Source organism: Colias philodice, chromosome 5 (genome assembly GCF_061535455.1).
Source record: "Colias philodice isolate Cphi_HAF_F1 chromosome 5, ilColPhil1 Martin Lab GWU primary, whole genome shotgun sequence".
In the NCBI taxonomy this organism is placed as follows: domain Eukaryota; kingdom Metazoa; phylum Arthropoda; class Insecta; order Lepidoptera; family Pieridae; genus Colias; species Colias philodice.
This window is the reverse complement of record NC_143090.1, coordinates 9,431,447-9,458,904: the sequence shown is the minus strand read 5'-3', so window position 1 is coordinate 9,458,904 and position 27,458 is coordinate 9,431,447. Positions and strand designations below refer to the sequence as shown.

The 27,458-nt window shown below is 34.7% G+C and overlaps 2 protein-coding genes across 8 annotated transcripts in view; both read right to left on the bottom strand.

Annotated features, from left to right (window-relative positions):
* The window catches only part of twin (CCR4-NOT transcription complex subunit 6-like twin), a 204,630-nt gene that overhangs the window by 154,389 nt on the left and 22,783 nt on the right, over window positions 1-27,458 (bottom strand). The window lies entirely within an intron of this gene.
* LOC149488583 (uncharacterized) lies at window positions 12,158-15,569 on the bottom strand. The gene has a single exon (XM_089695726.1). The coding sequence runs from the start codon at window positions 15,375-15,377 to the stop codon at window positions 13,980-13,982; it is 1,398 nt and encodes a 465-aa protein (XP_089551852.1). The 5' UTR covers window positions 15,378-15,569; the 3' UTR covers window positions 12,158-13,979.

Sequence of the window (27,458 nt, the reverse complement as noted above, 5' to 3'; positions counted from 1 at the left end):
TTACCATGTCAAGTAGAAAACGTAAAAGTGTGGAAATTAGAGCTAACTTGGTAATTTTTTTTTATCGAGTAAATTTTAATATTTTATGTTTTTGATTAAACAGAATCGTTGAACATATCATCTAGTTTGATATATATTTTATTTTTTAGATTTGGTCTTGAATATTACACGTATCATCCAATAGAAGATTGGTAATTTTGCTTTATACACACCGCGCGGGGACGCGGCCGCGCGGTGCGTTGTGACGTGACGTCACAAGCGGTCACGTGACTATTAGCGGGACTCGATATTTTTCGAAACTTTGAATGCGTATAAAATCAAAACTACTTGGTATTTTTAACTACGACAAAAACTAGTGTATTTGTATACATACAGGCTTTACTGAGACACAATTTCAAGGGATTTGGCATACCTAGTAACATTCTTCATTATAGTCTGTTCACATTAATTGTGGACAGATTAAACCTTTATTTAATTCATTGTTGCCTTTTTTTATGGATCTGCATTAGTATTAGTTTTTTGAAATGAGTTTTTCTTTAGTCGCGTGGAGAGTAAAATTTCAATATTGAGTCATGGCAATACTGTCACGTCATGCAGTAAGGCGATGATATTCATATCTTTGAAAATTGTCAAAGAAGTTTCACTTCTGACGTTTTTTCTGGATTATGTGAGTAGATACATAAAAAGTACGTAATAAATATACGGTCTATAGAAACTGTACGATTGTCTTAGTATTAGATAATATGCGTAGACGATTTTCAAGGACGCGAAGTATTCTCAACAAATCATGAAACATGCCATAGAAACGTTCGCTATTTTTTTATATATCTACGTGATGTGAATAGTATACCAATTCGTATGTTTAAATTTAATTTTTACCCATGTAAATATATTACAATACCTACGTAAAAGAATGTTGATAATGTACGAGTGTATTTTTTTACTTTCTTATAACTATGACTTAGTGTAAAAAAAAAAATGTGGTGTGGTTTTATGAAACCACGGTAAAAGTGAAACTGTTCGAACGGTTCCGAACACTGCTTTGTGTAGCGCATGTCGCGTGACGGTCGGCTGCCGAGTAGGTATACCTACTCGGCAGCCGCGATACACGCGACATGCGCTACACAGACCAAAAAGTTTGAGACGATGTAATAAAAGTTTCACTTTAAAAATAATGTTAATGATGCTATTAATACAGTTAATAATTAATGTTAAGATTTTAATATTCATAACGTGGTCACGGCCGCTTTTGTGATTAACGACATTGATTTTTATCAGATATTTAAGCAAATAAAAATAATATTTGGGTGAGTATATTTTATAAATCTCTATGTATCTAGATAAAACGCCATTATGATAAGTACAGATTTGAATAATTTAAATAGTGTGGGACGGAACTTAGATCTTAAATAAAGGCAAAACTGAGATAGTACTTAACACAATACCTATATATCATATTTCAATACATTGATATAGGTAAATAAATGAGATCATGTCACTTAAAAATAACCTAAAAACTTATATTATTAAAAGGTATTTTAAAAATAAAATGTTCAATGATATTGGTTGACATTAAAAGTTTTTTTAATCATCCTCTTTCAAAATTCACAATGAAAAAGAGGTTTAATTATAAAGCGTTTCAATACACAATACTGCATATTGTTTCTTTTAAAAATAAAGCCACATTAATATTCATGCATTACGAATTATCATAAATAACACGCTTTTATATGAACACAATTTCGTAGGAGGTAACTAATAATTCAACCTGTTTTGAAAAAAGGCAAACGTTCTTCATAATTAAAATGAATCTCACTCAGGAGTCATTAACATCTCAGCTCCTTATTCATAATGCAATTATTTAACCAAAAAACGTGTAAGGGCAAATTATACATGAGCTGTCATTTACGAATTGCGATGTAATTTCGAAATTAAACGCGTACGAAGAGTATCTCGAATGAGAAGAGTTGAACGGCCACATAATGAGACGTTCACGGATAAGTTAATATAGGTTGACGTCGAATTAACATTCAAATGTTATTCTAACTGAAGGGTCTATGTAAATGTTAATTTTACTGCCAGCATCAAAAAACTATAAAGCCAAACGTTTGATACGGTGTATTGTAAATAAATCGAAGCGACGGCCGACGAATACGCGCGATCGTGACGAGTGGGAAATATAATATACATTTTAAATCACGATTAGAGACACATTTAAAAATAAATCAAATCGTTATATTCACGAAGTGACGAGTAATAAATACTTAAAAGGTGCAAGCCCATTTGTTGGTCGGACCGGATTGTACGCGACCAGAGCAGATTGCATTCAGCTCTGAATACTTCATTAGATGACTAAACAAATTTGTTTTATAAGGAGTAAAAGCGTGGATAAATCTTGAGAATATTTACTCGCGATATCTGCTGTTAAACGTGTTAGAACATGTGTTATCATGCATACCGAGATGATTTAATGTTATTTCAAAAGAAAATGCGTAGTACGTGCGATAGCTCCAAATTATTCTACTAATCTCAAACGACTTAAGAAATAGTAATGAAAATAAAAATATGATTATAATACGGCAGTGCACTGCTACTTGTGCCGATTTAGACGCAAACAATGTGAACTGATAATCGTATTACGATAAAAATATCATTCGCTAGATAAACGCGTTATCTCTAAATACAGCAATTAAACATTTAAATGTCCAGATCAATGTCGACGATAAGCCCTATCGGCTGATGAGCGAGTACATTTAGCGACTAACATTTAAGATAAAAAAAGGTGTTTGAGATGGCACATAAACACAGAAGCTCATGAGGTAATAAAACCACAGATAAAGATAAAAATACGATGACTCAAGACGATTAGGTACAGGAAGATCTTATAGGTGTCAGAGTTGTTGCGTGTATACTTATCAAAAGTATAAACGGTTGAGCACATAATGACGACACTGTTGTCTTTATTACACAAATAAATTGATACACAAAATTCTATTCCCGTGGAAACCCGAAATAACCTTAAAAACATAAACATAAAAATCCCATAAATCAAAAAGAATCTACATATGCCATCGATTTCCTGAACGATCTTTGAAAACGCCGAACGAGTTAAAATTTTCATCACATCTCCACACCACTTCACAGACACCGTGTTTATATTGGCATCCGTTCAAAATCAGATAGCGGAATGGCCAACGCCTAAATCTAATTCATTACAATCAAATCCTTACTGTAGACCTCCTCGGCGTTCGTGCGTCGACCCAGTGCTGCATTTAGCCATTACGTCGCTTTAAATTAGAATATTGCTCTGACCGCCAGTCGTCCTTACGGCTAAACAAAAATATGGCTTTCAGTGTGACAAATGGAGATAATACGTTGCTATAAAGAACGCCGCGCGGCGTGCAGACTGCTCTTTGTGTATTGAAGACAAATATAAATTATAATGCAATTTACCTGAATGACTTTGAAATAAAGTTTCGCTATTACAATGAAATTTTATTTTCGAAATTAGTCTTATGACAAGTTCCGATAGACATAAATCGTCTCATCTTTACTAAAACTAGACTAGAATTCTGAAAACTATTTTATAACCTATTAGCATAAGGGATATGTAGAATTATGACAGATAGTTAAATATAACTTTTATTCCTTTTAAACCTGTTTATTTTATAGCTTACAACTCTAGTGGCATCTCGTAATTTAAAGGCGAAATGTTGACACCACATTTATCATATCAAAAGTGGATATTATTTAGCTTTTAGCTTACCAGATTAATGACAAAGCCTTAAAAATGATTTCATCTTTTAAAGCCACAGTTTAATATAACCTATCCTTTCAGCCTAATGAATTTATAATTGTCAGTTGTCACCATTATATATCATTTAAGTATCACCCAAGATTCAAATTACATTTCCCAAGAGTTGAAAGAATATGAGCATAAATCTTCGTGCAAATAAAAATATTTGCCATTTAATAAGCCAACAATTAAATTCTGGTACGCAATTTTTACGACGTAGGTACGTCCGTCTACGATAAATTGATTTTACTGAAACTTGCAATGAAAATAGCCGAATCACGAGATTTATAGAGTAAACAGTGTTGAGAGACAAATGATGTGTTAATAAAAACGCGTAAGTTGGTTTTACAACAGTGCTGACATAACATTGAAATTTCTACAATGTATTGATATTTCTACATCAATGCAACAATTGATATCTCAACTCAAACGCAACATGCATTTAACGATTAGTAAAATTGGCTAACACACGTAATTCGCCAACATTAATCGCTTACAGCGCTGCGATAGTTGCAAGTGAAAGCGCAGGTGAAACTTGAGAACGGAAACTAGTCAGCTTTCTACCCCGCCTCCTGTCGTTGAGATGAAAACTAACCCTGCCTGCATTTAGACATTGCTCTATGAATAAAGTCGCGGCCGATTTATGCGACAAACCTATATAAAGAGAAACGGCGAAGGGCCGAGTGGATTAAGTTATATCTTCGGAAATCAAACGTGTATCTTTTACTGAACGTTATAATTTAAACCAATGCACGCGACCACTATTCAATATTACAAATTCGTATTTAATAAAACATTTATATATATTATAGGAATAGTAATGCACGACTTTTACGTAAATTAAGTAAGAAGACATTAATAATCCATACTAATATTATAAATGCGAAAGTAACTCTGTCTGTCTGTCTGTTACTCAATCACGCCTAAACTACTGAACCAATTTGCATGAAATTTGGTATGGAGATATTTTGATACCCGAGAAAGGACATAGGCTACCTTTTATTGTGAAATATGTACCACGGGCGAAGCCGGGGCGGACCACTAGTGCAAGATAATTAAGAAATTAAAGTTGGAATTAAATAATTCGCACACTTAAATACTTTGACATTTTTATATAGGTAATATGTTAATGCAACGATTAAATGAAGAGTCAAGGTTTATTCTACCGGTGTTATTTAAGTTTATGCTTATAAAATCTTCTAATGTGGCAATTAGTAAACTAAAACATGCATTTTTAGGCCTTCTGTTACGAAACTAAACATCAATTATATAAGCGACCTCGCAAATCATATGTTAATTATATAATATAATATTTATAAATATTCAGTAGTCATTGAATCACTTAAAACCCATCGAATATTGTTAAGACATTTCTTTTATTTATATCGATATGAAAAATTCAATGTACAGTAATTGCGTTATTTTCGTTGCTTCAGAGATATGCTTTTATTTTTCCTCGTCATTCTAATCTAAATAATTAAAATACCTATTGCCTAAAAATATTATCGTTTCTATAGATGTGCATTGTGCAAACACGACGGTAGCCAGCTGTATTCAAACAATCCCATAGTGTTTACATTGTCGTGTTAGCGGCAAGGTCGACAGCCGCCACGTGCTCTCTACACTGTTTCATATCTACTGCTACTGTTTTATGGTTTTATATTCAACTAGATTTCCGCGCGCGGCTTCGTCCGTTTTGTATAAAATTTGCCTTTTATATAATCAAACCTTCCTCAAAAATCACTCTTTTTTTTTAAACCCTATCAAAATATGTAGGTACGTGCGTACTTTAAAGATCGTCATGTCATACAGACACAGACTGCGGAAAGCGACTTTGTTTTACAATTTACACTATGTACCTAGTGATAATGTACGAATATATTTCAATGTATTTGTTAAAATTAATAGGAACTTATCATCACTTCGTACTTATAAATAATAACAGATTGTTTATTAAGACAAAAACGGATATTTTTTAACATGTTAAAGTTAATTCTCTGAAATTCGATGTCTCGTAATTGATAATCAATTTAGATTATTGAATATAATTATCAACACCGTTTCCGAGAAACATCAATCGAAGATGTAGGCATATAATAAACCCATGCTATGCTAGATAATAATTGTATAGTATAAATTACATCGCCTTTTGCGTTGTAAGTACCTACATCGCACGAGAGGTCAAAGATTAAGGTTTCGTCCTAAATAGAGCTAGTTGACGTATTTATACCAACCATTAAGAGCCCTTTGTACTGAAAGTTTAGGCATTTTAGGCACTGAGATGGCTCGCGCCCGCGTTGCGCAGGAGCCGGCGCGGCATGAACTCCGGTGACCTATGAAGGCGGGTGATTATGCCACAGTATAAATAAATCAGTAGTTCGATTTTATTTGCTATCGTAGGAATGTTGTTGATATATAAATTTACTACTTATCCTATACCATTAAACGAGCAATATTTGCATATTTATACAGGGTGTCCCAAAAAGTAGTGATATACTGAAGCTGGGAGGTAGAGGACTTAGAGGGCTATCCGAATCACCCCCATATGTGTTATGCGATTTTTCGTATTTTCGGAGTTATTACATTTTTTTTCAATTTTTCATCTATCGCCGAGTACGATGAGATTTTTATTTATGGTGACGTGAATTATTGCGCTAGATGCTTGTTTTTTTTTGTGTGCTAAGCTGAAAGATAGGCCAATTCAGTATGGTAACATTTACTATCGTTAGATCTTCGAATGGAATAAAAAAAAGAATTAAATGCTATGAAAGATAAAATTACCCAGTATGTTCATAACTTCAAGGGCCCATAAAAAAATAAAATCACATAAAAAAGGTTTTCCATTTGGCTTTTAAAAACTTGCTCTATCGATCAGGTAGCTACCCTAAAAATTTCATTTTATTATTCTGAAGGCTTCAATCGAAAAATTGAAATCTAAATGTGGTAAGTGCAAAATTTTTATTAACATGATGATTATTAAAACCAATAAATAGGTGTTTAAAAATGAATTTTTTTTAAATAGCCCCGCTGTTGCTCAATGCAAGTGCGACATCACCGTAAAAAGTTGTCTTTTTAATGTCTGAATGCTCTTTTATCATTTTTAATGGTTTCTTCTGCTACTATGAATTTCCGGGTTATTTCGTCCAAATTGTGGCAGTCTCTCGTCTTTGTAGTATCCCCACGGAAAAAATTCAATAGGGTTTATGTCCGGAGACCGTGGAGGCCAGGCTAAAGGGCAAAAATACCCTGAAAGATGGATTGGTCGTTGCAGCCTGCGCATGCGCCGGTGACGCCTGCTTTAAAGCCTGGCCTCCACGGTCCCTCGAATAAACCCCATTGATTTTTTTTCAATGGGGATACTAAAAAGACCTCGGCTACTTGAGAGAATGCCCCAATTTGGACAAAATAACCCGGAAATTCATAGTAGCAGAAGAAACCATTAAAAATGATAAAAAAGCATTCAGACAATTAAAAGACAACTTTTTACGGTGATGTCGCACTTGCACTGAGCAACAGCGGGGCTATTTAAAAAAATTCTGGTAATTAAACACCTATTTATTGGTTTTAATGATCATCATGTTAATAAAAATTTTGCACTTACCACATTTAGATTTCAATTTTTCGATTGAAGCCTTCAGAATAATAAAATGAAATTTTTATGGTGGCTACCTGATCGATAGAGCAAGTTTTTAAAAGCCAAATGGAAAACCTTTTTTATGTGATTTTATTTTTTTATGGGCCCTTGAAGTTATGAACATACTGGGTAATTTTATCTTTCTTGGCATTTAATTCTTTTTTTTATTCCATTCGAAGATCTAACGATAGTAAATGTTACCATACTGAATTGGCCTATCTTTCAGCTTAGCACACAAAAAAAAACAAGCATCTAGCGCAATAATTCACGTCACCATAAATAAAAATCTCATCGTACTCGGCGATAGATGAAAAATTGAAAAAAATGTAATAACTCCGAAAATACGAAAAATCGCATAACACACATGGGGGTGATTCGGATAGCCCTCTTGGTCCTCTACCTCCCAGCTTCCGTTCATCACTACTTTTTGGGACACCCTGTATATTTGTTTGTATATATACAGTGTGGAAATTTTCGATGTGCCCTGAATGGAAAGTACTTGAAATACTAGGGATAGCAAATTTTTCTGAAAAGAAACATTCCTTTTTCAAATTTTATTTTATTATTCAAATCGATAGAAACAATATAAAAGATAATTTATTGTTAATTTCTCGTAAAAATTTTTTGGTCTATTTTATACATACATTTAAAGTTTAAAATGAAACTCTCGTTCTGGATACATTAATTTATTTTCTTCTGAAAATATTGGTAATAATAATTTAAAGTAAAACAAATAAAAAAGGCAAAATAATAATTGAATATAAGTATGTAATAAGTAAGTTAGTGTATTCTAAATTTTTGAAAATCTTTGAATGCAGTTCTATTTCTTTTTAAAAATAAAGGAAATTTGCTATCTCCAGTATTTCTAGTACTTTCACCCAGGGCCCATCGAAAATTTCCACACTGTATTTACAAACAAATATATTAATATGCAAATATTGTTCGTTTAATAGTATAGAATAAGAAGTTAATTTATATTTACAACAATAATCCTAGGATAACTAACAAAATCAAACTACTGATTTATTTATACCGTGACATGCTCGCCGTTTTACTCGCCGCTCGGTTCTAATACGCGAACGGCGACTGCAACGTGGTCGGGAGCAAAACTAGCACAGGTCCTCCCTCGATAACGTCCGGCTGGACTCTGGCTGCACTGACGTGGTGCGCGCGAGTCGCATTTTACGTATTATATTTTATATAGAAAAAAATAAGGGCTAAATTAAAAATCTATCCAAAAACTTCCCTGTAAAACCTGATTAGTAAATGAAATGTCAAATTTTCATAAACATAGCGTTCCCCTAATTCTCATAAAACTGATTATGCTTTTAAAATCGATGTTACTTCTGATTTTTTTTTGATCGAGTCAAATGTTTAATATTGTGTTTTTATCCAAAAAAGTCACTAGATCAAACGTTTATCTGTGCTATATATTTTTTTAGGATTTTAAATATGATGATTTCTATCCAAAAACCATGATTTAGAAACATACATTTCGGAGCAGGGCCCCTTAACAAGATGACATATGGTAATCATGCCACATCACCGCATAGACAATTAGGATCAATTACTGGGCTCACTATTGTATTGAATACACTTACACCTCGTTATAAAAAACACCAAAGATAAAGAAATAAGAATCCGCGAATGATATGAAAAATTTCGGTGGAACATAAGATTATTATCCATAATTTCTTGTTTGGTAAAATTTCGCGGTTGTTCATAATTCAAGAACTTTGCTAACGTTGTTAATCTACACATAATAACATATAGGCAAGGCACCTACTAGATTATAATATGTAATATGTAAATTAAACATCTCTCATAACTTATGTTTTCCATAAGCTTACGTTGAATACATGCTATTATTTATTCATAACGTTTATTGTTTTATTTATCCTCCTCGACGATAATACCAACACATAACCAATAAGTCTATCGTAGCAGGAAGTTTTACACAGAGTAATCATTAAATTAATACAATAAGTATATAATTTAAACGCCAGCATGTTACTTCATAGTATTAAACTATATTAGCGTGATGATAAATAAACGAAATATTTATCTAAGCGGACCAGTAGTTCCCTAGATTAGCGCGTTCAAACAAAAAACTCTTCAGCTTTATAATATTAGTAAAGATTATATAGATATTTATCCGTAACACCAGCGAGCCAGTCATCAAACGTAATCACGTCAAATCCCAATGCTACATGACGATAAATAATTATCTTGTCCTTGTATAGAAAGGTCAAATGAAAAAGTTATTCGTCTGAAGGTCGAAATCGTTCACGAATCGAGATCTGAAATTCACAAACAAGTCCATAAAGTGGCTTAGTGAAAATAACAATGATTCATCTAATATATTTAGCTACGTACGATTATCCAGTATCGATTTTAATACGTGTGAACGTGTTACTTAAATAAATTTGGACTATAGTTAGACTCACTATAAAATAGACCTTAGTGATTAAAAATAAATACATTCTGAGATTAACAATAAATACCAACACAAAAGACTCGTAAATCTAGCAACCGTTTAAAAACGAAAGCAATCACAGCATTCAGTCCGTTTTAACACACGTCGTTCTAAAAACCTAAATTTTCGCTTCCCATCTTTAGAGTGACCCACAAACTGTAAAGACGAACTGTTGATATAAACCCTTTCCTATTCTATAAGAACTACGTAAATAGAAGTAGGTATCTAGTTCGAAAATTGATGACAGTGTCCAAGAACAAACAGAAACTTATTTATGAACTTAATTAGTGAGGGAATAAGTAGACCGGGAGATACTGACACAAAATTTCGAGTCATTTGTAACAGGATGGCGGTTCTACAGGGTTCTTAGTACGCAATGACAAAAAGAAAAATGATGGTGTGAACGCTGGTACCGGCGGCTTAGTCGCGTGGGCGTTAGTCGAACTCGTCGGAAAATAGCGAAAGTCAAACGATTTGTAACAGTATGGCACTTATTTTTCCTGTAAGTTTGAGGATCAACGAATATAAATACAAAATTTCAAAGATCTAGGTGTTGGAAATCTTCACTTATATAAATAAATAATAAATTTATTTTTCAAGTATGACAGCACTTTTTCCCCCTACTAGAAGTATGGCAAATATAATAATGGTCACATTTTATCAAATACTCTCCAAAAAGCCAAATGCAATACTGGTACAAAAAGATAGGCGAAATAAAAAATTTTTGCAGATTTTCGGCGGTATGGCGACCATTTGGAATCGTCCGAAAAGTATGGCATGGCGATTTTCGTAAATGGCTGCACGACGATGGTTACCTGTGCAAAAGTTAGCTTGGTACAAATGGTTGAATAATTGTTTTTTTTAAATCAACACATTCGCGTCGGTATGGCGGGCTGTAAGTCATACCGGAAAAGTATGGCATGACACTACCGCCTACTTCTTTTTTATGGGCTATCGGTAAATTCTAAAATTTTTGTGTTACAAATCGTTTGACTTTCGCTATTTTTCCGACGAGTTCGACTAACGCCCACGCGACTAACCCACCGGTACCAGCGTTCACACCATCATTTTTCTTTTTGTCATTGCGTACTAAGACCCCTGTAGAACCGCAATCCTGTTACAAATGACTCGAAATTTTGTGTCAGTATCTCCCGGTCTAAAGGAAGAATTAACGACTATAGTTCAGTACAGCCATAAAATCGCAGAGCAAACAACCATCGTGACATTGACCAAGAATGTCCTTGCTGGAACAAAGTAGTGTACAATGTACACATAAACGTTGTACAAACACATTTGTTCGGAATATTTTCGTGTTGTAATAACATAATAAGTAATGATACGAAACATTACAATCGCCGAACCCGTTCTGCAGCGGTCGATTGCTTTTAATTATGTGTTAATTGATATTATTTCAAAGCGGTATCAAGGTCTATATTATAAAAAAACAATCTCACTCAATCAAATACACTTAGAGGATACTAAAGTATTCGTATTCAATTCAGTTTTCGATTATTGGACATACGAGACTTAGTAATGATTTAAATTAATCTTTCAAAATCAAAAAAATATTTACTCGGTGATTTAAAAATATTTTTTATACCAAATTTTGTGGAACGTTTTTTTCACCATATCAGTTTGATAAAATACAAATAATCCTCAACAATTTATCGATACGCTAACTTATAATCAGTAGCTAAACGTTAGTTTGTCAACAAGTATTCAACATTACTTAGAGGCGCGTAACGAAAAGGTGTTCGAGCACAATTGAAAGTCGAGTTTGCGAGTTACGTAAACGCAAATGTTTACAAAACAACTAGAGAATTCTTAAACTTTTATAGGCTCGTTAAAATCGCTTTTCGTATGATAATAATCTTTGTTTAGAAGATGTGTGTGCTGAATAACATTAGAACAATTTAGTATTTAAGATTTTGCTATCCTTAAATGGAAAGTCCAATATAGGGCCCTATATCAATATTACGATGCGTAATCTACTGAAAAACAACAAAAAAATTCTTCAATATGATAATATTAATATCTGTCCGTTATCACGGCAAGCCCATAACATTAGTTTATAAAAATAATAATCCTTTGTCGACGAAGTCTAAGCATAAGCAATGTTGTAATGTTGTAATTCAACAAAAAATACAATCTAATATTTTTCTTAGCACAAAAAGGAAAAATATGTACGATTGAACTTGACACGTACAAGGAGTGCTCAATTACATCAGTCACTAAAATAAAACAAAATATATCAGGGCATGATGGTTTTTATTGTACAAAAATAGTGTGCAAGCGTGTAACTCGTGCTTCACGACGTACACAAACAAAATTGTAAACCTATATAATTTTATGTATAAAATGCATTCACTCAGTAAGTTAAACATAGCCTATGTTTTTAAAATTACACTGCATGTATCGCTGAGTTTTACAACTGCGAATATCGTTCGCCTCCTTGATCCCACGAAATGAAGGCTCGACGTCGAAATAAGCAATTTTTCACGTATAAAATATTCAAATCGTAATAAAGTTTCGACGAAGAAATAATATCACTCGGATTTCGAGCTCGAAAACGAGCCAACAGTCTACTAGAGACCGGTTTATTAAGCGATAATGCTAGTCGTAAATAAATCAAAGACGCATTCTCACTAATATGCATTAAGGTTAGAATTTTTATAGATAACAAACTGCTATAACTTCTCGTCTACGTCGAGCCTATCGTAAAGAAAAAATAAAGAAAAGATATATCATGTAATCCCACGCACGCGCGAAGCAATAAGCAAACAACGCAATGCTAAAATAAAAATGTAAGAACAACGTCCCATGGAGCGTAAAACCCAACGATAGTACGGGGTACAATTCATGTATAACTTAGTTATATTCACATTATCTACATTATTATGGAACTTCGTCTGGCGTGCATTAAAGCATTGGACCCACAAGAGAAAAGTCAACATATAAAAACGAACTCTTTATTCGGTTGTTTATAAATGCAGTGACTCAAAGTAAGCTTACATCGAATGGTAATGATACGAAGAAACTAAATAAATAATCGTACAAGTATTTGTTAATAGAAATATTTATCGTAATCGGAAATACTGGAGTGAATAACCTACATGTTTATTTAACAAATACTGATAACAAGACGTGTAAAGAAAAAAAAAAAGTATCATGTATTAACTAACGTCTTATCTCCACCGAACACTTTGTCACAAATGTTGAAAATATTAGTAAGTTGCGACACACAAGTAATTGTAGCGTAGCTTATGAATATTCTATAACGCTTGATTGATGATTATGACCAGATTGATTGAGTAAAGTTGTTACGTGGTAAATGTTTATGAAATTGTTATGAATTTTAATAAGATTGATCGGTGTATTATTAAGCGTGATAACAATGTTTGAGCAATACTTAAATATGGTTATTTATGGGATTAATGGTTGATGTTGACATCATAACCTAAAAGGGTTTATTTGTTCGTGTTAAACGACTAACAATGTAATAGTTGCGCGGCATCCATTAAAATAAGTAAATTGTATATAAACAATGGCGTTAAATGAAAATATAATGGAGATGACTGTATTATACGTCGAAAGCATTTATGTGCAAAGTGAGCCGCGTGAAGCAATGAAAAAGTTATTAGCCGTAATCCGTATGAACCGGTGTGCGCGAGGCGCCGCCCGGAACGGAGCGCGGTGAAAACCGCGGGAAACCGCAATACTCGCGCAACGGTGTCAGTAGTGTGAACGCTAATTGCGCACGAGTCATGGCATCTATAACGTTAGAAAACTTTACGTTTAAAAAACATTTTTACCCACTTATTATACAGTTTCTAAACGCATACGCGACCAGACAAAGTTCCATGTCAGTTTCCTACGCTATTGTTAAAAATAAATTAATTATAAAATCTACAGGAAACCGAATCGGAGATCTCAATGTATCGGGTCGTGTGAGACGCTCCGTGCATGCCTCTCGCTGTGACGATTTGAGTCCAGCTCAAATGGCGAGCGTAGAGCCCTCTGGACTTACAAGCACGCATCCAATTAACATTATTTATACAAAGATCACAAGGAGTTCAGGCAGAAACTAAGGCTAAATCACAAATGTTGCGAGAGGCCTCGCCGCTAACGTAGGCCGACGAACACCCCGAATTCACAGTCTCACTCTTTATGCTGTTAGCACTAGATACGATTCTGTCACTGTTCACCACACTGTTTAATTTTGTTTCGTTATCTTTAATCGTACATCTGTTAACAACACTTCCACTTTTATCGTCGAAAAACGAACGGCGCTCCGTGTTCGTCGCCGTGGGCGAGGTCGAAAATAATTTGATTTCCAGGTCACGATGTCCATTCATCGACGTGACGATTTCGGACGATATTTCCAAAGCGAGCGGTGATCGTGGTTCTGGGGAACTAGTTCTTCTAGCCGGTGGAAATAATGAATATAAATTAGGGGCCGATAATGTGTCGTTATTATTCATTTCTCTTTTTTCTGGCATTCGCGCGGATGGATCGCTCCAACTGCGCCGCAACATTGTATCCGCACCTCTTCTTCCGAGTGGCCCAACAACTTTCATCGATTCCTCTAATTTTGTAGGAGGAAAGTCGCCACTAGAATTTTCGTCCAAAAAATGCGCAATAGAGTCAGCGTCCCAAATTTGCCCCACGGGGTCACAATAACGACACTGACAAGAACTCACGGCAGATTCAGAGGGTGAAACGGCCTCCGTTAAGCCAAAACGAGTAGCCTCTAATGCCTCACCTAACGCAGTCACTCTATAAGTCTCGGGCACTGGATCCGGGTAATCAAGTACTTTCACGTCTAAACGATACGGTAATGACACCTCTCGGCAATAAGATTCCTCGTAGTGCGACGCGGATCCCATATTTGTAACAGTGCAATGATCAACTTCACCCAGTTCCAGTCCGGCATTGGAGATATCGTGCGGGACTATGTTATTCGGTTTTCTGTCTTTTTTACGCCGTTTTCTAGGTTTAATTATCCGTGGCAACATGGTTTCAGAATTTGTCGAGCCGGAACTTTCATCGCTAGCGACGCTGACCGCGTCCGTGTTATTGTTGCGTCCATTTCGATTAGAACGCGACTGCTGTTGTTGATTTCGCGGCCTAGATCCTTCGGACACATCACAATTGTCTCTGGTAATATGTTCAGTGAGTCCGTTGGGTCGATGGTTACGTTGCTCGGGGACGGTAGTGAACTTTCGTCGATCGTGTCTATTTTGTATGATGAGGGGTGCGCCTTGAGCGTGCATGGCAAGCTTTGACACAGGCGTATTCCTCTGCTGTTGCATGCGCCCTGCCATGGATATGAGGGGAGCTCCCAACCAAGCGTTCGGATGTGGCATTCCATAAGGTGGGTAATATGGTGGCGGAAATCCCGGTGCGGTGGCAGCGTAGTGAGGGCGAGGGTGTTCGCGGCGCCCGAGGGCGGCGCGCTCACCCGGACTCATATCGTCGAAGCGTAAGTTTAACCCATATTAGAAAAAATAATTTTCACTGTCACGGCAAAAATCCCACTTGAAACGCGATGTCGTAATCGTAAACTAACATCGGAGGCGAGCAGAGTGACACGTGCGTACGTCGCCGCAGTCGTCTGTAGACTGAAGTGAATGAGCGCGAGTCGGCCGCGGCCGCAATAGCCTAGTGGGAGTGCCGCCTCGAACCATACGACTATCGCCGGCATCGATGCACAGGAAAGCTCTACAGCCCTAATCGCTTCGTAATTAAACCGTTGTTTACTTTCCTAGCGGTCTAAAAAATTATATGCCGTAACATGTGGATTCGACGCGAGACAACTTTACAGTCTAACCTCCTAATTTTGTGAAAGTGAGTTCAATTTATTGTTTCCGTTTATTGTATAATAAATTATTTAAAATAAATATTGTCTTAAAAAATTACTTACCATTACTCGATGACGACGAATTATACTTTCAAGAAACATACCTAAAACAAACAAACAATAATGTGAATTGTTTTACATAACAATTAGCAAGTCTAAACTAATTTATTTAATTAAGTTCATATTAAAGAAATTAAGTAGGTGCATTATAATAAATATTTAATACTTATAATTGACATTAGCTATTGTTCCAATAAGTTGATTAAAATTAGTTATATTTCTAGTATTATAATCATTATCATCATAATCATCATATGGACTAAATCATCCGTAAATATCCCATTTCTACAACATGATATCATCTTATTTCTCAAGACCTTTATGATTGCTTCATAAACGCACCGTCTATGCACTTTAAGCAGGGTTGCAGTGAAAGTGACGTTGACTCATGCCTCTCTCTCGATTAAACTGCTATAATAACCGACAGAACCCATGCGCGAGTGCTATAAACATATAACTTTTATTATCATAGGGATAAATATGAAATTCGATTGTGCGATGCAATGCTCTCTTGTAGTTTCCAATTCTGTTTAGCGTATGCATAATTGCTGGCTCGTTAATGCCATCTGACTTTCATCGTAACGAATATCGAATGTCGCAATTTGTATGAAACTGCATTAGGTAGTAAGTTACGAAAAAAAATATTAGGAATAGCTTTAGGAATCGAACTATTATTAGTATTGTAATATAAGTTCTAGTTAAAATAAACAAATGTATAAAAATGAAATTTGTCTTATTATCATTTTAGCACATAGTATGATCATTAGCACAGTTTCACATCTTTCAGTTATTAGGCCCGTTTAATTCTAATTAAAAACATAATATTAAAGAAAAAATACGCTCCTCTTAATGAGGATACAATACAAAACAATTACTTCAAAATACCGTAATAGTAACAGTAATTATTATTGACAAGTAAGCTTATCAGGGACCAATGGGTTATGTAATAGAGAAAGGCTTGCATGGAAAGCTGGCTCGTAATACGACTTAGTAACCAATAGGAGTGCCTTATTACTAAATCGGAAACGTTTATTTACAGACTTCTAATAATAAAAATATGTAAGTCAATCAAAAGTAATATGTACTAAAGAATTTAATACAATATTTGACTTGAAATATCATTTAAGATTTTTTGTTATTTTATGGTATTTGAAAGGAATCAGAATTAAATAATAATTAATAAGTACTACTATATTCAACATATACGATATTTTACATTAAAATGCTAAAGTAAATACTATCAACCATCCGTTAAAAAATATTAAGCAACCATAAATAATAAATAAAATATTTTTTATTCTCAATACAAAACTAGCTATCTGCACCCAATCTAATCTGTAGAAGGGTCAATTCTGTACATTGAAAATATTGAAAAAATAAATAGCAGGGGGTGTTACTGGATCGATACCAAACCCAAATATGTGATTAAAAAAATTTTTGTCTGTCTGTCTGTCTGTCTGTCTGTCTGTCTGTCTGTCTGTATGTGAAGACATCACGTGAAAACTAACGGTTCGATTTCGATGAAACTTGGTATAATTATACCTTATTATCCTGGGCGTAAAATAGGATACTTTTTATCCTGGAAAAATACGTAGAAAAAAAACAATCTTAATTTTTCAGTTTTATCCATAGACGTTGTTCTGTAGAACCGCGAACACACGTTGGGTATTATTATAGGCCTAGCCGTATTTGGGTCCAATAGATATTTATAAGATGTTATTGTCAGAGTTACTCAAAATGGAGAAATAAACCATCCACGCGAAAACCGACATCCGCGCGGACGGAGTCGCGGAAGCTAGTAAGTCATAAGTCAACTGGCAAATTCTTATGAAATTGAATAAAAAGGCCAGACATGTTAACATATTATGTATTTTACGCTTATAATTGATTTTCTGTGAAATAAATAATATCACAATGTCAAGTTCATTCAATGTGCGTGCATGAATCAATTTATGGCGTCGAAGTTACCAGGCGATTGGACCATTACCTATAGGTATATAATATTTTTACTGTCTTACTCGAATGCTTATCAATGAAGTACATATATAAAAGTTTTAACTTTTAATTCGTCATAATGAAAATGAAGTAGTTTCCCAATTAATCAAAGTTACTATTCCAACAAAACCACCAAACAAACCAGATCGTAAAATCAAACAGAAAACCGAGACACGCCAAGTAATAAAGCAATGTAAAATAATTTCCTCAACGACGCGACGCGGACGGCTTGAAAAGCGCGTCCCAAAAATGAATTTACGAACGACCCCAAATATTCATTTCGTAGGAACGAACGACGCAGCATTCCACCAAACGACTTTACGAGCCTCATAACTTTTAACAACTGCAAACTTTTCGAATGCAAAGCCTGAAAAAATGCAAATATAGCGAATAAAACACACACGAGCCCCGTTAAGGCTTACGGTAGCCGCAGAAATAATTAGTGCGAGTGATGCGAGCATTAACAACTGAATCAGAAATTGTTGTACTCATTTATATCTCATTTTCATTACCGGAGTGCGTTTGCTGTAATACGTTGATAATTTCTGGAATGTTAATTCACTTAGTGAAATATGTGCACTTCGCGAGATTATCTAAGACATTAAGGCTATCGTCAATTTAATTACAATTTATCACGGTGTTGTTTTCACATTTGTTGCTGTTGGTCCTTGCACTTTCTTAGCTAAAACATAAGAATAGAAACGGCATCTCAACATTACAGCTACAAATAATAAATTATAATATCAATTGTGAATCAAGTTAAAGTGTAAACGAAACACGTAACGTTTCGAAATCAACATAGCATTTTGTTGTACGCATAATAATATTTCGTGTAACATTATCCAGGCAGAACAACTTTCCATAGAAGCCGGCTATATATCAACCGATGCCGAGTTTGCATATCATGTAACGACTAGAAAGCGATCAGCCGTTTCGTCGACCTTTACGATCGTCGCGTGCTCCGAGAGAATTAATTCGCTCACTCTCACTCTTAGAGATCACATAACTAAAATTGATTTAAAATATTAAATGAAATAGATTTAATAAATTCAATCAAGTTCATAATTCAATAATAGAGATAGAGATAATGTACAGAAAAGACCACCAAACGAAATTATAACGTTATATTAAAATATGTAAAAAATTAATATAGCTTAGGTAACATATAACAAAAAGTTCTAGACATTAAATTTATGCAAGATACATAGCGAAATAAAAGAGCGTTTACTTTCCATTTAGAAATAAGTCGTGTATTTAATACTGACAACAAAACCTCGTCAGCGGAGCGTGTCTTATCAAACGGAAAATCTGATCACCTACGTGTCCACTGAGAGAAACGAGACTAGATAGTCTTAAATAGTAAAACACCAAGATAAACTGAACTACACCAGATTTCAATTCAACCTAGAATATTTCTTGATATAGAATTAAAAACTCATGAAACCCGACATCATTAGATAGATCAAGTTAACGGAACTTAGATAGCGTTAGATAAAACATCACAAAAATAGAAGAACAGTAAATTGTAAAACAGTAATTATGATTTCAAGTTTTAACTGAAACAAAATTCACCAGATAGCTGAAATGTAGAAACTAAAGCAAAGAACAAAACATTAACTAAACATAGGCACTTCCATAGATTGATGATGATTGCAACATAATTTCCCAAATAAAGCGCGGATATAAAATATGATGATCACAAGAACGGACTTATTACCGGTTTTTATCCGGTGAAAGTTATTAGGGTATCCACATGGCCCGCTGTATTATGTAAGCGAACGTTTAATCTTACAAGAGGTTCCGGCAAAGGTTTAAATGGGTTAACATTAGCCACGGGTTATAATGCTTTTACGAGGATTACTTTTACAGCCCATTGAATTAATCGTTTTACAATATTGCAGCTGTAAATCTGCTGAATTAATTGAGGCTCGGAAAATTAAAAATTTGTATAGAAATGAGGCTTTTTACATATATTATTATGTAAGCAATTTTTCCTCAAATAAGTTCTAAAGATTTTTGACAAAATAAAAATGGGAAATACATCTAAGATTAGTTTTATTCCATTTAACAAATTCCAAATCAGCCAATATCACGCTTCGTACCACAGAAACCACCGTAGTAAAAAGAGTGATAAATAAGTATGCGAAGCGCAAAGGAAAGGAAAATCAACGATCACATTTATCGCCGATAACATAAATCTCTTTAGGCAAAGTACTATCAACCAAACAGTAATATTTATTCGCGGCAAATAACTCAGGTCGAATCTCTATAAGCCCAGCCTTTTATGTCACTTTTACACCGGAACTTTGCCATTTCTCAGGAGCGTACAAAAGCTTTTCCGTATTTCTAAATAACTTTTACTTTCTCTTATTCCTCCGGTACTTAGGGTGTGGTTTACTTGCAAAACTATATCGCAAATACAATATTTTGTTGCCAAAGTCGGGATTACAATTTCAGTTTTTTTCCATATATTCGATCTCCAGAATCATTTATCGAAATAAAATTGTGTAAATAAAAATAAGATTTTTTTTTTTCATTACAATCAAAATAAGTAAATCAGACATCACATGCTCCCAAAGGTCACAGACGAACATCATTACAAATTCAAGAAAAAAATGATTAGTGACATTGACGAGAACAACTAAATAAACACACCAATCTAACATACGGCTAATAAAAAAAATCATCTCAATACTGCGTCACAAAACACCATAAAGTACTACAGAAGTATGAACCACACACGCATCGAAACAGCTACGTGAAAAGCGAACCAACCGTTCGCTTGCATACAAATCACCAGACCCATAAACACCCAACCTAAAACACGTCACGAAGAAACTTATCAAACGATCAAACCAGTTACAGGTGTTACGCAAGCCGCTTTTACCCGCCATCTGAATCATTGTATCGGTTCCGGATGTGCGGCCGCTCGCAAATGAGTCGATTTGGTTTTACATTTCTCCGGACGCGGATTTCTCTTTATAACTTACGTAATGTGCAACTGCCGAGCGCTGGATACTATCTCTCCTCGGCGCGGTTACGAAATATCGAAATGTGTTGGCTAGCTAGGCTAAGTTGCTTTTATTTTTATGGAATCCATTTCTGTGTCGACATTCTAGACAATTTGAAATTTATCAAATCATTCATAAGTTAAAATGATAAAGAGATTCTATAATCAAATAGGCTCTAAAAACAGTAGCATCAAATCTTATAACTTAACAAGACTGTTAGAAACCATTCTATAAATAACATTTTAGACACCTCAAATTAAGAATACTTTTACACGTCGCAAATAATTAATTAATCTATCAAGAACGCACCATTAACGCAAATCAATAAACATCAAACAGAAACTTGCTAAAACGTATTTGCGGTCACATGCCATAAATTATCGCCTCCTACTTTCCACACTCTCTTGATTTAAGCAGGACCTAATGATAACCGGTATGAGGCGCATTGGGCAATGTTGAGACAGAAATCCAGGACACTAAATGAAATAAAGGTAACTGCCCCAGTACCATGAAGTCTTACAGCATTATTATTTCTTGTGTGGAAGAATGATAGAACTATATAGGTTGTTTATCACCATAATTTTCCCTGGACATAATACTGTTCTAAGACCATGGTAAGCCCCAAGTAGAAGGCAATATTTAACGCTTCAAACTGGGCAACGGCTAATGAAAATGTCCAATAATTGGCCGCATAAACAATCTCATGACTTGACAGCTTGGTGTTATCGCTATAATTATTTGACACGAACCTGTTACGGCTTGTGAATATTCCACTTTCGTGATTTCACCAGAGTCCTTCATCTATAATTGTTAACTAGAAATTGTTGATAATTGGCAGCAGTTTGAAAAGTAAGATCGTTTCAATATTTATTTTATTCGAGAAATCGAAAGTTATTTTCGTTTTATGGATCTGTTATGAACACTTATTGTGACTTTAGTGAAATTTTACTTGAAGTGCTTTGGGAATAAATAATAAAATACGATGTAGTCTGTTCTCTGAAAAATAAAAAAAATCAATCTAATAAAACTTGTGAAATAAATATTACAGCATTTATTATTAAGAAGAGGTACATTCCTTGAAACATTTAAATTCTAATCTTTAGAATGAGTACTTATTATTCAAAATGGGTTTATCAATATGTTTACTTTAATACCTCATGCGTTACTAATAGCATATGTAATATGTATAGATAAATACATAATTTATTACACCGCTTATCTACCCAGCTCATTATAGACGCATTTAACCATAAATATCTCATCACCAAAAGAATCATTGTCTCTTGGCTTTACAGTATTATCAAATGGAGTGTGGACGCTGCAGCTGTTAGTGTGTATTACAAAATCGCTTTAGAGACCTTTCAAAGTCAGGCACCTTCACCCGTGAGTGGCTAAGTCGGTTTATATTACCCGCCTAATGCGATTTTGATTGGCACGACAACACTTTCACTGCTCTAAGCGCTAATGCTATGGTTCCTTTATTCTCTTAAGCCCCGTCTGCCATGAAACACGCAACAGATTCGCGGAAACCTTTCGTACGGATTGCACAATCACGGAAATCTGCTACCTAGCCTTAGGAATTGTAGAGCGATTTAAGTATTCAGCAGGTAGTAAATTGCCGTCTAACTACCACATGAATTTTTATGACCATTGTCTTATTATAATACATAAATTGTTAACTTGGAAAGATTTAACTATGTATCTGTCTAGCCCGTCTCGACTACTCGGTAAGATTTATACGACAAAACGCATTATAAATCGTCATCACATCGTCTCCGTTTACGCAAAAGCTCAACATAAATAGAATTTTTTTTCAAAGAAATTGCAACTTAATGCTGAATTATTCGCGTTCACAGCACGAGCTAAGTTTACGAGGCAATAAACAACTCCGTGTCGAGCCTCTAAGATCACGGCATTAAGACCTATCAACTCGCGACGACCGTCATTTGTATTCTATTCGACAATAAATCGAAGGATTCCTACGACAATGTACTGTGCGGTGTCATTAGAAACAGATCTACGATGCTTGGACATTCGTAAATTACTCGTAATGCAAATCCGAGTTTCTAAAATACAAAGATATTTATCAAAAGATATTGAGGAAAGGCGAACAATGTCAGAAAACTTCGTAATCAGGATATCTCTGTTGTTTATGCCCAACCATACCTGCATCATAATGATAAACATCTTTTCAAATTAGCCTTAAGGGCTCCGTATCCTAGAGTTTACGTGATGGTATAAAATTTTATGATGCGTTGTATTTTGCGTATAAATTTGCTCATTCTGTATTTAAACTCGCTCAGTTTGAACGCTTGAAATGAAATTAAATCCACTGCGAGATATGTGAATATTAATCAAAAGAACAGTTCACGCAAAGTCGAAACAGATTTAAATTATACGCTAGAGTAATTAACAGAACCGTCTAAAATAAGCTAAAACGACCTTTATATTGAAGACAGGACGTTCGTCCGCCCTTCATGCAACTGACAATAACTTTTATGTAACTAAATTACACCGTGTTAACTACTGCACTGACCGAGACGAAAACATCGCCAAAGAAATCTGAGAACTTATTGAGTATCACAAAGAGACACTGCCATTGAGATTTTTCAAGAGTATTTTGATTGCTTTATGTGAGTACTTCTATTGGAGTGCTGGCGTTGAAATGCTAAAAAGTTTTTGTTGTTTGAAATTTGAAGTAGGTAATAATTTTTAAAATCACAACAAGAAATATAGACTACAAGCCCGCATAGGAAAAAAATATGGGTCAATTGAACCACCAGAGGACATATCTAGAACGATAGAAGAGCATAAAATAATAAGATTCATCACTATGCCGTCACTTGTAAGCTGTCCAACTGAGTGCAGATGAGAATTCAAAAGTACAGGTAGACTAGGTTAATTTTGGTCATATATTTTTGTACGGCATTCTTAACCATCGATAGATCCATTAAAAATAATAAGAACTTATTATTTTATGCCCTTCTATCGTTTTAGATATGTCCCCTGGTGGTTCAATTGACCCATATTTTTTCCTATGCGGGCTTGTAGTCTAATAGTTTACGATCGACGGTTGAAAAACAACAGTGTCATACTGAATTAATTTGTAGCTAAGTCATATTAAAATTCATATGGTCTGGTTTCTATATAAAAATACACAAAAGTGATTGTGATATAATCTCTCTCACATCTCATTTATAGTTTACAGTATGCTAGACAGATAAATTGTTGCTTTTTTATGTTATCAAGGCGAATAAAAAATGTACACGCAAATATGAAAATGGAATTAAACTTTCGTCTAACAAAAAACAATTTACTCGTAAATCTTGATATACTCCTTCACGGCGAAAGCAATATGAATGTAGCCGTAGGTAAAGCAGCGTAACAAAAATTTAGACGTTTCAACTAAATCGCAAAGGGCACCTTTAGAACAATAATAACTCTGCACATTAACTTCTGCAACGTCTGAGAACAAATGTAGCGAAACTAAACATTGATAGTTATAAAACTTTCGCATTGAAAACAAAAGAGACAAAGACTGCAAGAATAAATTTAATTGTAGCAATCCAAGCGATTGTAGCGATAGCTGAAAGTTTTCACTTTATGATATTGGATACAAGATAGGGTTTGAAGGGACGTAGGGTAACATCAGCGTCCTCTAGACTACGCCCCGGCGGGACAAGGTCGGCCCGCCCTTGCATCTACCGTCCGCCCTTAACGTACTCGGGGCCACAGAAAGCGTCTGTGTACTTGTGTCTTATATCACCGTGTAACCAATGGCCCGGTAATCTGTAATGGTTCTTGGTCTGACCATGCGTGACAGAAGCGCCGCAAGCGAGCTTTGTCTAAGGTTCCGTGCGATCGTTTAAATCCTCATTGCATAAGCGATAATAGACAGTTTCTGGTACATTGAGTTGCCAACGTATATGTTTAGTTGCTTTCGTGTCAAGGTGAAGTCAAGTTGGCTTATATTTTTACGTTCTTAAATTCTGGCAATACAAAACTTGAAGAATATTATAGCATACATTCATTCGCTGATTCATAATATGTATAAGTAAGTATGTACTAGACATGATAGGATCCTTTTCTTATAGAATTACAACATATGTCTGTGGCTATTCGCATCATCGCTGATGGGCAATAGAGATTGATTTATCGAGCGGTCAGGAGTATTCCCGGCTATTTTTTGTTGATACCTACACGTGCGTGATTTAACGACGTCATATCTCACCGATTTGATGGTCTGATAAAAGTCGATTCAAGGGTACGCGGTGGATCACAATGATAATGCTTTCATCCTGATGTATGATACATTTTTAGAAGCACGGAAAAACGTTGATTTGTGATAAGAAATAATACATATACTACCCTTTTTTCGAAACAGCAGTTTTAATCTTTTGAAAGAGATAGTGCATACATAATTGTCTTTAATAACTCGCGTGATTTCACCGAAAATATGTTACTTATGCTTATTTGTGGCACAACATTGTATTTCATTTTTCTCATCTTCAATTCATTGCCAACAATACAATCAGTTTAAAACCAAATTCGAGAAAGCGACCACAGCCTACTTAATATTAATTTGCATTTAATAAACCACTGTTTGACCTTAATCCGGTGTCTAAGAAGATTTTTTTCTCGTGATTTCTTTTATACCATTGTTCACGGGTCGTGCGGTTGCCTACCGAAATAACACTTATAATGTGCTACTGAACTTATTTCTCTTTTATTTATTATTAATGTGAATCAATCGATTGTTTACCTATAGGTAATCAAATATTAAAGTAACAAAGATCATTAAACAAAAATAACGAACAACTAATTTACATTTGTTTATTCATTATTTACGTTTGATGTAGGTACAATTTTACTATTGATATGTATTATAAGATAGCCAGAAGGTAACGTTAGGCGAAAAACTTATCCACTGGTAGACAAACAATCGAATTTTTGTTTTGCTTTTCTTATAACTTGCACAAATGTAGCAACAGAAGACATATTAGTAGCGAAAAAGTAACTTACAAATAATCCAAGTAAAAACCACCATAAATAGAGATTATAAAACAAAATACAAAAATCATCTAAAAACAACGCATCAGGCATCATTACTCTGCTCGCAACTTTTGCACAAATCGGGCGTGTATAACAAGATAAATATTAGAAACAAAAAGGGACTTCTAAACAATTGTCTTAGTGACAACTGCCACTTTATAGTGGCAGTTGTCACTAAAAAGTGACAGTTTATATAGCGCCTAACAAAAACTACAAAAACCATTCACCCTTCAAAGAACAAATCTGAAAACAACGCAGGCAACAACAGACGACATATTAGTAGGAAAAAGTAACTTCCAAATAATCCAAGTGAAAACCATCTTAAATAGAGCTTATAAAACAATAAACAAAAGTCATCGAAAAACAACGCATCAAGCATCATTACTCCGCCCGCAAGTCTTGCGCAAATCGCGCGTGTCGTCACCTTCCGGCTTCACTTTCGCAAACACTTTCACCTCGACGCCGGCTGGCTACGTATCATTGTCATTCAGAGCGACGATGACCGTTGCTTCGAGCGCGTGGTCTCACGTATTGCTAGTTTTGGTTGATTTATTTGGAGCAACTTGAATGATTATGTTTGCTAAATAGGGTTGAATAGTGTTAGCAGATTTGTTGTCATGGAGATAAAGTACCGAAATTATGTAAAAACTTTCGTTGTTGTGAGAAATCAAAACAATGGATGAAAAGGATTCTAAGCTATAATTTAGCAAGTCGTATTTAACTTTATATTACTCAAACTGAACAAATACAATAGCAATAAACGATAGAAAAATTCAAATAAAACTTTTATTCTATTTTGGTACTTTTCGAGTCGTAACAATAATAACTTTGAGAAATTACTAAATTACGAAATAAACTAAAATGCCTTGCGATAAAATTTACTGGACAAAAAGAATTGAACGACTTTCAAGTACGCCTGGGTTTACCTCAACTGTCAGTTATACGAGAATGTGCTACTCAGTGGAACAGCATGTTTTATATGATTGAGCGACTAATTAAGATAAAGGATGCTATCATACTATATACATCGCAACATCCAAATTTTCCGCAACTTCTACCAAATGATTGGTTGAAACTTGAAAATTGTACAAAGATTCTGAAACTCTTTGAAGAGGTAACTAAAACTTTGAGCAGCACTGAGGCATGTATATTGTATATCCTCTGTTATACCACTAATTCATGTCTTAAAATGTACAATGCAAAAATTTTTGAGAGAAGATAACATCGGTACCTAATGACCAAGATTGCAAAAATAACATCCAAAAACTTATAGAAGAGATTAACAACTGCTTCGGTGAGATTCATAATAATGATCTCTACGCTATCTCTACTTATTTGGATCCAAAATACAAAACTATTTTTTTTTTAATGAAATAACTAAAGAACGCATTGAATTAGTACTACTAACATCAACCAGCCAACGCCCATGAGATAATGTCGTCATGGAAGTCGACAATCAACCATCCACTAGTTCTGGAGTTGCAGTGGACACATCCTACCCCACAGCCACTCCATCCACGGGAAAGATTGTTGATTCAGTGTTAGGCGAAATGCTAGCCTCTGAACCACATAGT